Genomic DNA, 13250 nt, shown 5'->3' on the forward strand with positions numbered 1-13250 from the left:
TAAATCAAATATCAACTCTTCTTTCTACTTGCTCCCACCTCCGTTTCTCACCCAATCTTTAAACTTTATAAACAATACAAGCACAAAATAGTATATTGAATAAATAATTATTGTTTTATTAAATTATAAAGATACTAGTACCACTCTCTATTTGTATAAATGTTGACCGAAATTGAAGCTCAAGAGCAATTAATAGAGCCTCCTTTGTGCGTGTGTGTATATATATAAGCTCTCTCTTGTTCCTTCATCATCACAAGAAACAACAAGGGATTTCCATGGAAGTCTCAAAAGAAGAAGCTCGAGTGGCACCCGCACCGGCCCTAGTGGCGATGCTGCCATCCCCTGGCATGGGCCACCTAATCCCAATGATCGAGTTCGCAAAGCGAGTGGTGTGCTACCATAACCTGGCGGTGAGCTTCGTGATCCCCACTGACGGCCCACCTTCAAAAGCCCAAAAGGCAGTTCTGGAGGCCCTTCCGGACTCCATTTCCCACACCTTCCTCCCTCCGGTCAATCTCTCCGACTTCCCGCCGGACACCAAAATCGAAACCCTGATCTCCCACACCGTCCTCCGCTCCCTTCCTTCCCTCCGCCAAGCATTCCACTCCCTCTCCGCCACAAACACCCTCTCCGCCGTCGTCGTGGACCTCTTCTCCACCGACGCCTTCGACGTCGCCGCCGAATTCAATGCCTCCCCCTACGTCTTCTATCCCTCCACTGCCACCGTCCTCTCCTTGTTCTTCCACCTCCCCACCCTCGACCAGCAGGTCCAGTGCGAGTTCCGAGACCTCCCAGAACCGGTCAGCATCCCCGGTTGCATTCCTCTTCCCGGCAAGGACCTGTTGGACCCGGTTCAGGACCGCAAAAACGAGGCCTACAAGTGGATCCTACACCACTGCAAGCGATACAAAGAAGCCGAGGGGATAATCGGGAACAGCTTCGAGGAGCTCGAACCGGGAGCCTGGAACGAGCTGCAAAAGGAAGAACAAGGGAGGCCTCCGGTTTACGCGGTGGGACCGCTTGTAAGAATGGAAGCAGGTCAGGCCGACTCGGAGTGCTTGAGGTGGCTGGACGAGCAGCCACGTGGAAGTGTTTTGTTTGTTTCCTTCGGAAGCGGTGGGACACTCTCGAGTGCACAGATCAACGAGCTGGCTCTCGGGTTGGAAAAAAGTGAGCAACGGTTTCTGTGGGTGGTGAAGAGCCCAAACGAAGAAATAGCCAACGCGACGTACTTCAGCGCCGAGAGCCAAGCGGATCCCTTGCAGTTCTTACCGGAAGGGTTCGTGGAGAGAACAAAAGGAAGAGGGTTTTTGGTTCAGTCTTGGGCTCCGCAGCCTCAGGTATTGGGCCATCCATCCACGGGTGGGTTCTTGACCCACTGCGGCTGGAACTCTATTCTGGAGAGCGTGGTGAACGGTGTGCCTTTCATAGCCTGGCCTCTGTTCGCGGAGCAGAGGACCAACGCCTTTATGCTCACGCATGACGTCAAGGTGGCGCTGAGGCCCAACGTTGCAGAGAGTGGCTTGGTGGAGAGACAGGAGATAGCCAGCCTAGTCAAGTGCCTCATGGAAGGTGAACAAGGGAAGAAGCTTCGTTACCGAATCAAGGATATCAAGGAGGCTGCGGCTAAGGCTCTCGCTCAACATGGTTCCTCCACCACCAACATCTCCAATTTGGCTCTCAAGTGGACCCACAAATTCAACTAGTAGCTTCTTCCTTTCAATTATCTGCACTTAACTTATCAAATGTCACTTTGCATACATGACATTAATAAAATAATTGGGTAAGTGTACGTAAATTTCAAATCCACATCCCGAGGATACCGAGTGCGAGTGAGTGAACTGAATGTTCAATGGCTAGACCTCTAACTTGTAGTATATGTTTCAAAATGCCTTTCAACCTTAAATTACTAAGTTCTATGGCTGCCTGGCTAATTAATTAACGTCAATTTCTTCAGTTTGGTAAATGCCTTCAACCAGAAAAGGAGTACGGTATATCCTTTGATCAATCATCAAGGATTAAGCACTAGTTTTTAGAATCTGCTTTATATTTTTTTTTCGTGGTCTAAAATTTATGACATTCTTGTAGAGCTGCTAAATATATAATATGCTTGCTGTCAGTACTCATGTTCTTTTGTCTCTGGCCCCGTCCCATGCGGATGGCATTTTGCTTGGTGAGCCACCCCATATATGGTGCTCTCACCATCTTTATCTCATGTACCTCATATTCCACTATTTTTTGGATTGATACATCCTATTCCCACTTTAATTATACCTGTACGCCTCTTTAAAAAAAATCTTTATTTTCATTTTGGCATTTTTCCTTTTCTTGGGTGTTTGTATTATTCGTTATTAATAAGCAGTCCATTTTCCATTTTCGTTAGTTATATATATATATATATATATATATATATATATATATATATATATGCTTCATATTCCTTTAAAAAAGACCGTTTCTTAGCGTTCACCTGTTTTAAAGTTACATAAAATTAATTTTAAGCGTTTCTAATATAATTGAAAATGTATCCAAATTAATTCAACCACAAGTTTTACATTAAACCTTACGCGTGATATGGAAAATTAATTTTTTATATAAAAACAAATTGGTACTTAAATGTTTTTTTAAGAGGTACTTAAATGTTAGAGTAGCATTATCATCTTTATATTTTAGGATAAAAATAAGTTTGCATGTTGTTTGCACCAGCAGTACTATGAAACTTTACTCCTCTTCTTTTTTTGTACGGCCCTTCTTTCTTTTTTTTTTTTGTAAAAAGAGAGGAAAAGTGAGAACAAAAGATCTGAGAATCTTAAATGCTAGTATATGCCATTTATATACTGGCCTGAATACTTTTTCTTCCTTAAAATGATTGATGTTTTAGTTTTTTTTATATATTATATTTTACAATTTTAAGTTTCAGTATTTATTTTTCATCTATAGACTATAGTTCTATGCTCCTGTTTAAAATAATTAGGTTTCATTTTTACAATAAATATTACAATTACAATCTATTTAAAAAGTATTTCAACAATTTACGTTTATATACTATATATATTAAATAAGGATATTTAATTTTAAAGTAATTACATTAATATTAATCTATATACACTTAACCTTACATATTAATATTCTTAGAACGGGGGAGTATTTGAAAGAATGTAACATAACTGGAATTTTAAATTATGTTACCACATTATTTTTTTTTAAAGGACTGCTATAATAGCTAGTTAAAGATTTATTTTTCTCTAATTACAAGATAACACAAATTGCAAACACTATAAAAATTTCAATCATGGCTCATCCAAACTAAATTATCAATAGTAAAAAAGGTGATACTCAATTATCAATTTATAATGCTCCATCAGTTCAGACCTTACCTACTCTGCCTCCAAGTGAAACTCATGGATTGCGTTCCTTACCTACTAAATGCAATAATTATTAACCCATTATACATATTTATAATAAGCTTTTTGTTGAATTTTAATCTTTAAAATTTAAAGTAAGTCCATTTATTACTCTATCATAGGCCTGTTGTCCTCTTCGATCTGTCCATCAAATCTTATGGAGCTTACTTCCATATGAAAATAATTGATGGACGTAAAAATGATAAATTTGTAACATTTAATATATATATTTTTAACGTAAGATTGTAAATTCGAACTTAACATGTTATTTTGGATTTGGATAACAAAAATTATAAGCATTTATATGAAAAATAAAATAAAATAATTTACAAGCTAAAGTAAGTTTATGTATATGTTAAATAGTAATAGTTTTCCTCATATTAATTTATTTAAAAGCTTATTTTTAATTTATGTACAAGTCAACTTTAATTTAATTCTTCTTTTTATTTTATTATTCTATATTGGAGAAATTTAATCAAACACACTTAACGAAAGTTAATTTTATAAATCAACTGAGTGATTATTCATACATGATCATATATATATAGCTATAATTTTTTTCAGTCTCATATAAAAATCAAACTATGTTCATGTATTCCTGTCATCATTTATGTCAAATTTTATAAAAATTATAAAATAATAAAATAATAATTAAATTATTCATATTTTGTGTATATTTTAAAACTTTATATTAAGTCAATTTTATCGTGTATATATAAATGAGATATCAATTAATTTTAGATTAATATATAACTTTGTAGACATAATATTAATGAAATTTTAAATTATGTTTTCACAATATCAAAAAAATTAATAATGTGATAAGCAATATTATGATTAAAATAAATTTAAATATTATGAGTTTAATTTGGATGTAGTGTCAATGTAATTTTTTTTAGAGCGTCAATCATGAAAAATCATCATAAATATACTTTTTCAAGTAATTATTGTTAAAATCAATAAATCTATCATAAATAATAATTTAAAATTAGATGATAATGTTAAAATTCTATATCAAATGCATATATTATTTACGCAATTATTTAGTGACCAGTGAAACATTATATATATAACAAGTTTCTGACATAAAGCACCAACATGAACCTAAAAAAATTGATCACGTTATTAAAAAACTTTAAATAAACCTAAAATTTAGTTACCTCTAAACCATGTTTAAGATTTCAATATATGTTGATAAATTGGATAAAATGGTTTTGGAGGGATGGGTTAATTAAGGTGGTTGTGTACGAAATTAAGTTCCCCTTGGTCTGGTAGGGTCGTTAGGGGTTCAGTTCCGTGGGGGTGGAGGAAACTGGACGATTGGCTATTCTGGGTTTATAAATCACAGTCACAGTCACACTCCAAATCTCGTGGCGGGGTCTAGTACAAGAAAAAACATGAGTAATATAAACCTAATTTTTTTTAAAAAAAATTAGAGATGTTTTAATTTTTTATTTTGAAAACATTTTTCAAAACCCACTATCAGGAAACATTTCTTTTGTTTCTCTGTTTTTAAAACAGTGAACAGTTTTTAAGACAAGAAAATAAACACTCTCTAAAGATTAAAAAGAAAAAAGCTAAAAAACAATCTAAATGATAGATATCTCGCTTAAATGAGAATTTTATATTGATATCCTACGATTCGATATATATATTTTTAAAATGTCTAGTTACTTTTCTTGTTAAAATTCGCTATATTTCAGTCTCCATTTTAAGTCATATCAAAAGAGGAAAAGTTTCTTAGTTATAATGTGTCATATCTGAGATGGTATAATAAACTCAATCAGTTATTCGTTTTCCAGCAATTATGACTATAATATCATGATTTTGAATTTTTAAGCAACTGCATCCTGACCACGTCAACCACATTTATACCAATTTTTCATGGCATCATATATAGTTTCGAATGTTTATGTAATTGTTACTGCAGCTGCAATCTAGAACCTTATATATGCTATTTTGTTCTAGCTGGAACTCATAGCATGATATGTTTAAAGTTTAGGGTGTGCGTGTTACACGTCTTGCGAAAAGTCAGTACGTACGTTCAAGACTATTCGGCGAAAACATGACTGTTGTTGGTATGAAAATTTGGCCTTGCTCCCCTCAAGAAAGTTGGAATATGCTTTTTTTTGTCTGATAATTTTATGCAACTATATATCTTTTCTTGAGGCTTTGGTTTTTCGTTTTTATGTACAAAAGAAAAAGAAAAGATACATATTCGAGATTCTTCGATGAAGTCAAGCTAGTTAGTAATTCAAAACTAAATAATGAAATAAAGTTAGCTAGTAACTACTAACTAGTAAGTGATAAAATGTCTCTATCTAAGGTAAAAAGAAGAAAGCAACATGGTCACGGTCCAATACTCCAATGCAAGAGATTCTTTCTGCAAATACATTATATTATTTCATTACAGAAACGTACGTACTTTCTCACCACATTTGGGAAAATCGGCCAGCATTCTTAAAAACTTAGGTTTTGAGCGTCCTTTTTCGAATAATATCCTGGTATATGGATGCCACGTATTTTTTTTTTCTCTTCAAGACTATGAGGCCATGTAAATTCGGTAACATGTAAATAAAGCTAGGCTTGATAAAGGCAATTCATAGAAATCGTACTAATCCATTCATGCAGAACTAATATTAATCAAATTGAAAGAAAAAAAAAACACAAACACAAGAACCTAAATTTTCACCGTATGTAAAATTATGTTGAACTAACAATAATTACACATTACAAGTGATATTAATTTTTTGATTAAATGAGTAAGAAAATATCTATGATTTTTGACATAGGATAATTTTTTTTTCATTCTTATAATCCCATTACCCTTTGGCACAATAGAATAATAGTTAGTTTTTTTATCTCAGGTTTTTAAGTTTTTTCTTTTTATATGAACCATGTGTTAAACTTATATTAGATTCAATTTCAAAAAACAAAATAAAAACTTAAATATTCAAAATATGTACTTCTCTTCTAATATGATTTATTTCATATTACTACTAGTTGTTTCCGCTGTTGTTGGTAGGATGTTATATATGGAAGTTAAATCTTAGTTTATGTAACTTTAATTTTTCTTTTCATTTACTAATGCTAAGGACAAAATTCAAATCACAACCATATCTTCTTTTTTCTTTATTTGTTTATTTATTATTAAGCAACCGTATCTTCTTCTTTATAGGAATCGTATCCAATTACTGTATAACTTTGAACAACTATATAATCTATCGTGGAAGTATCGTTTTCAGCATCAGTTTATGTTTAGCCTAGATTTTGTGCTTGTCGATCTTTGGATAAGGCATATATTATTGGGGGCTGTGGGGCTCCATTTGTGTGGTATACTATTCATCACTTAATTGCACTTTATTTTATGCACTGTTTGTAAGATAGAAGAGAAATAGGGTAAATAAAAATAAGTAAGAAATACTATAAAAATGAAAGATTTTTCGTATTTTTACTTGCTTTGACACAGCTGTCTTGCGCGGGTAATAACTTTTGTTATAGAGGTCGGATTGTATGATTCAGGTGTTGTTGGAAAGATAAGACAGAGCAATACATTTTAGTTTCTCACAAGCTCAGGCCTATTCTGATTATTTTGAGGTAATAAACGAGCTTCAACTTGCTGCTTTTGCACTTTGATTTTTCTAGCTTTTTATTATTTGGGCTTAGCTCTGTTGGGCCCAACTAGAGTTTCTAATAGCTTTTTAGAGAATTTATTTTTACAGCAACTTAAATCATGCACTCCTCATGTTGAATCTTGCACCCCCATTATTCAATGAAAATGCAATAATATTCTTAATGAAATTTTCACTTCTCACCTTCCAACCCTAACACATGTCTTCTCCCTTTCTCAACCCTAACACCCCCCTCAATGACATCTCCCTCGATGACACACCCACCATGATGACACCCCTCTCTCAATGGCACCTCCTCCCTTGACAACACCTCTCCCTCCCACAACAGCTCCTCCTCCCCTATGCCCCCTTATTCTTGCGTTCCCTCATTCTCCTTTCTCCTCTTGTGAAGGTAATTGCCTCCTTCTCCTCTTTTTTTTTTTTTTCTTTTCTATTTGTCAACGGGGATTAAGTTCTGGTGGAGGGATGGTCTTTTAGAATATCAATAAGGGCATGTTTAATTTCACTTCAGATTCTTCAAAATTACCCTAAAACACCGGTTAATTTGATTTTATTTAAAATTTTATATATATGTTTGATTTCAGGGTAAATTTTGATTTGATGAATATTTGGTAATTGATTTTAGGTATTTGGAAGGGTCCAAGAGGGATATCAAATGGACTTCAACGAAGCTGACAGACAAAGGGTTTGCCTACAAATATGCCTTAAAGATGATATTGGATGATTGTATAAGATGCGCAAGAAGGATATATAGGCGACCTCTAGTTTTCATTTTTTATTTTTAAATGGTAGTATTTTTTAATAAAAACTCTGAAAGCATGCATGCGGATCCTCTCAAGTTTGGAAACCAATAACCATCTGCACACGGTGCAATCCTACAACAATTAAGACTTCAAAATGAATTCCCTAAAAAAAACTTCAAAAGGAAATTAATGTCTGTATGATCATGCCTCTGTTTTAATTATCAAATAATTTATTAAATTAGGTGCTCTCCATGCTTCAATGCTGTGATCTACACAATCTGGATCCTTTCTTTTGCAAATTCGATCACAACCATCCACTGTAGTATTATTTAATGAGATTTATTGTTATTAATAAATTTGTTCCTTCCATTATTTTGAATGTATCTATTATTGACTTTGATAGTGGAGAAATTTTTATTTTTATTTTTATTTCATTCACTCTATAAACTATGATGTACCTCCACCCAAAACAAAGTACATTGCAAATACCATGCAAAAGAAAGCTTCAAATGCACAAGGAACAAATAGAAGATACGTGTATCGTTTTTTATGTCAAAGAGACTTATATCATTAACACGACTGTGGTATGATGCATCGAGATTCTAATTCACGTGAACCATGGACCCGTGATTGATTGCATATATAAACCTACCATGTCACCTAATACTTTGCACTGTTGTGTCTAATCAAATTGTGAGAGAAAACAGAGAGGGCTAGCAACGAGGTCAGAGCCTATTTGTGTGTACGTTTATATCAATGGTGAAATCATTCAAAGTTCAAGTGCAAATGCAATTTTCAAAGGTGACAACACAAAGTCGTTACTCTTGAATCCAACAATGACGTTGCCAAATATAATCACTGCAATACAGCCATCAATTACAGATAATGGTGTTACGCCTATAATTAATACCCTTTGGTCTCGTTGTCCTGCATATCAATTAAATGGTGAAGTTCAATATAGGGCAATTCAAATTATTGACGAAGAAGGTGTCTTATGCATGTTTCATACATTTCTCAATATGAGAAGTGTAATATGTATGGAACTTAAAGTTGTTGTTCATAATTCATTATCACCTACTCAAGTTAATGACCTAAGTTAGGCCAACATGGAGCAGAAGCTGGAGAATACCATGAAATTAGAATGAATAATTTAACATATTTTGTTGTTGTATTGCATTGAAGTTTTTCTCCGTCTTTATTATCTAGTTGTAGTTGTTGCATGCTTTGAAGTTGTTATTTTTAATTTACTTCAGTAATAATAGTCTACATATGCATCATTTCAGAGATGCGGAGCAATGTCAGACCTAACCCTCACATGCACTGACACCCCATTAAAGTGTGGTGTTGCACACTGTTCACTCACATGCGTATGTTTATCCCATTAACATGTTTCTGAACAATCCATGTGACCTTGGCATCCGATACGGAACACTGCGGTCAACAATCATGATTAAACGAACAGTCTGTCATGTATATTAATGTGTGAGGTTGCATATTGTTCACTCACATGTATACACTAATTTACTCACATGCACTTAATGTCCTACCTAACTCTCCTACCTAACCGTCGTAACTAACTTTGCTGCCTAACCCTCCTACCTAACCTTCCGATCTAACTATCTTACCTAACCTTCCAATCTAACCCTCCCATCTAACCCTCATAACTAACTCTCTCACCTAACCTTCCAATTTAACTCTCCCATCTAACACTCCAACCTAACTCTCCCATCTAACCCTTTCTCACAAAACAAAACTCGATTTGTAACTCTCACACCATTTCCACTCATATCTCATAAGCACCACCATGGCTCTACCTAAAGAAATTCCGACCCTAATTTACCACAGTGGTCACATTGTAGACGATCCAGTTCAAGGATTGACGTACCAATGTACAACCCCAATATTTTTTTACGCCAGTCGTTCTATTACGTTTACACAATTCATTCGAAAAATTAACAATTGTCTTTCTACTCGAGCAACTGAACAAGTTGCTCAATTGTTATTTCGTGTCCCTATTTCAATTCATCTCGGTCAGATACGTTTTATTTCAGCTCAACTATTCGACAATGATGATCTTAGAGGCGCGATGGAAACAATTATCCAGAATCCACAATTGAATTCTGCCGAATTCTATGCTGTTACTGAGCTTATTTCCTCAACCACAACCATCGTCTCCACAACCCTCATGTCCATAACTACAACTACCGCCTCCACAACAGTTACCGTACAACAACATAGATCTCAATAATCCAGTATCTTCATACAACAACCTTGAATCACAAGACCCCTTTGATATTTATACTTCATACACACAAATATTATCTGAGAATAATTCATTTTTTCATGGCCAACAAACCTCCTTTGACCAACAAAACCATTATTCATCCCCTTTTATGCCACCTTCACAGCTACCACAAACGCAAACATTAAACCGAGATGAACATCCCATTGCTAACGAAGATCCCATTATACGATTTCATCATGAAAACATGGATGATTTTACTGAGGATGAGGATCAACAGTTCTTTGATCACATCAATCAGCAAAACGATGACCAAAGTGATGACCAAACCGATGACGAGGGTGTTGGCAGACCAACGACACCTCCGTCACCTCTGTTGCAATATCAGCAACCTAGGTGTCCAGTAGACTTGAACTTTGACCACCTACCACACTATATTGATCGACACAATTTTGTTCATCAGCAACACAATGTACAACCACCAGTCGGTGTACTCGAGGTTGGCATGACTTTCGATGACAAAGCACAATGTATTCGAGCAATCAAAGAATACAATATCAGAAATCATTTTGATTGCAGAACAATTTACTCTGACCAAGGAAGGCTAAACTTCGTCTGCAAGTTACATGAAAATGGTTGTACATGGAGCTTGGGCGCATGCAATTCAAAGAGGCATAACAAATGGATTATCAAGAGTATCAGAGGTTATCACACTTGTCTCGTGCCGATGCTCAGACAAGATCATCGCCAACTCGACAAACACGTCATAGCACAGATCATCCAACCAATTGTCAAAACAAACCCAACTGTCTCCATCAAGACGTTGATTGCAGAGATCAAAACGTTCATGAATTATACCCCATCCTAAAAGAAGACATGATTAGCAAAGCAAAAAGCATTGGAGATGATTCATGGAAACTGGGAAGAATCATATGCCAAACTGCCAAAACTTTTTGGAGCTTTGCAATCTTGTGTTCCCGGGACTATGGTCGCTGCTCAAACAGAATCCTTGTATAAGGGGGGAGAAATAGTACCGGACAAAAGATTGTTTAAACGTGTCTTTTGGTCATTTGGTCCATGCATTAATGGTTTTGCATATTGCAAACCCATTGTACAAGTAGATGGTATATGGCTTTATGGAAAGTATACTAGCACACTGTTGATAGCTACCGCACAAGATGGAGCTAACCATATCTTCCCGATTGCCTATGCCATTGTAGAAGGGGAGACAACTTCATCTTGGGGGTTTTTTCTAAAGAATTTGAGAAGACATGTTACTTCGCAAATTAACATTTCTCTTATTTCAGATCGACACCCCTCAATTATAAGTGCCTACAACAACCCAAGTAACTTATGGGTCCAGGACACATCCCATTTCTTTTGCCTGCGCCACATTGCACAAAACTTTCTTCGTGGTAACTCAAACTGCAAACATTTAAAGAAACCACTTATGTTGGCTGGTGAGAATCTATTTTATTTATTCGTTATAATTTTCTTTCAATCAAATTTTATAACATAATACATTGATTAAATATTTACAGGGTACGCATACACGGAGAAGATGCACTGGCGACATCTTGGGGATATTCATGCGAATAAGCCAAGTGCAGCTGAATGGCTTGATCAATTACCCAAACAAAAATGGGTACAATGCTTTGATGTGGGGAAACGTTGGGGACATATGACTACCAATTTGTCGGAGTCTGTTAATTCCATGTTAAAAAACACAAGACATTTGTCGGTGTCATCATTGGTTGAGGAGACCTATTTCAAGACCGCACAACTCTTTGCTAATAGAGGTCGACAAACTCAAGCAATGATCAACTCCGACTCACAGTATTCTGAAGTCGTCTTCGATGCAATCAATAGTGGTCAACAAGAATCTAATACACACATTGTAAATGAATTCGACAGACACAATCAGACTTTTATTATAACAGAGACTCAATCTCCACTTGAAACACCCAGACCACCTGGAAGGTTTAGAGTAATGTTACAATCCCAAAAGTGTGATTGTGGTGAATTTCAGGCTAAACATTTACCGTGTTCTCACGTCATGGCTGCCTATAAATCTGTCAATGTTGATCCCATGACCTATGTGCCGATGATATTCACTTTACAACACATTTTGCATATCTATGACAACTCCTTTGGTTTATTGCCACACGAATCAATGTGACAAGAATATGAAGGAGATCAGTGGGGTCTTGATCCAAGGAGAAAGAGAACTGCAAAGGGTCGTCCCGTTTCAACTCGCATTCCTACTGAGATGGACGAAGACGAAAATGAACGAGCAAGTAAAAAAAAATGTGGACTTTGCCGGCAACATGGTCATAGCAGAAATAATTGTCCTAATGTATCCTCATCTTAGTTTTTCCTTAGACAAATGTCATTGTTTAAATATTTTATTGATGACATAGTATAATGTTCTTATATAAATAAATTGTTAAAAGCTTTAGTTTTATCATTTTTAATTAAATCTAATAACATAAACAAACTAATTATATTTAGTAAAATAGTTAAATTAAAAATTTTAAAATTCATATTATTATACAAAATAAATATTTACTAAAATAAATATATTATTATACAAAATTCAGATTTTGAAACATATATTCACCCAAAAAATATCTTAAATAATTTAAATAATATAACAAAAATATTTAAATTTAATAATATCATTTTCTTAATAACAAAATTAAATTATAAAATAATATTACATAAATTAATTTAATAAATAAATAATTTTAAAATTAATTTAAAATAATTTTATATAATATAATATTTAATTTTAATAATATATAAATTTTTTTATAAAAAAAAAAGGAAGAAGGGAAGTCGGGGGGTGCCAGAATCCGACTTCCATGAACGCTACTGAAAGTGGTGTAGTTTGGGAATTAATTCCCAAAGTAGTGTATTTCAAGCAAAAATTGGAGAGAGAAGGTGCAGAATGGTAAAAAATCTAATGCTTCCTGATTAGGACAAACAAAAAACACATAAATTGTCATTTAAGATAGTGGTTCTTAGATTTTTTTAAGTGACAAAAATCATACATTTTGATATTTTTTTGACCAATTCATTAAGTAATTAATTTTCATTTTTAACCCATTTGAGTGAAAATGACCCAATGGAACGGTGAGCTCAAGCAATGCAAACAAGGAAACTTAATAGCATTTCATTTGAAGTCCGCAGGGATATAATATATAATAACGAGGGTATTAAAAAGTGT

The 13250-nt window shown here is 34.5% G+C and overlaps 2 protein-coding genes across 2 annotated transcripts; both read left to right on the forward strand.

Moving 5' to 3' along the window:
* On the forward strand, positions 1-2268 carry LOC114407794 (hydroquinone glucosyltransferase-like). The gene is made up of 2 exons (XM_028371044.1): positions 1-1819; positions 1846-2268. Exon 1 carries the CDS (start codon positions 276-278, stop codon positions 1704-1706), a length of 1431 nt encoding a protein of 476 aa, XP_028226845.1. The 5' UTR covers positions 1-275; the 3' UTR covers positions 1707-1819; positions 1846-2268.
* Positions 2269-10159: 7891 nt separating this feature from the next.
* LOC114405579 lies at positions 10160-12429 on the forward strand. The gene is made up of 2 exons (XM_028368045.1): positions 10160-11481; positions 11563-12429. The coding sequence occupies exons 1-2, from the start codon at positions 10926-10928 to the stop codon at positions 12198-12200; spliced, it is 1194 nt and encodes a 397-aa protein (XP_028223846.1). The 5' UTR covers positions 10160-10925; the 3' UTR covers positions 12201-12429.
* The last annotated feature ends 821 nt before the right edge of the window (positions 12430-13250 follow it).

Source organism: Glycine soja, chromosome 3 (assembly GCF_004193775.1).
Source record: "Glycine soja cultivar W05 chromosome 3, ASM419377v2, whole genome shotgun sequence".
NCBI classification, from domain to species: domain Eukaryota; kingdom Viridiplantae; phylum Streptophyta; class Magnoliopsida; order Fabales; family Fabaceae; genus Glycine; species Glycine soja.

Coding starts and splice junctions, on each gene's coding strand:
- LOC114407794 (XM_028371044.1), top strand. CDS start 276: ATGGAAGTCTCAAAAGAAGAAGCTCGAGTGGCACCCGCACCGGCCCTA.
- LOC114405579 (XM_028368045.1), top strand. CDS start 10,926: ATGATTCATGGAAACTGGGAAGAATCATATGCCAAACTGCCAAAACTT. Junction 11,482..11,562: donor GAAACCACTTATGTTGGCTG/GTGAGAATCTAT, acceptor AAATATTTACAG/GGTACGCATACACGGAGAAG.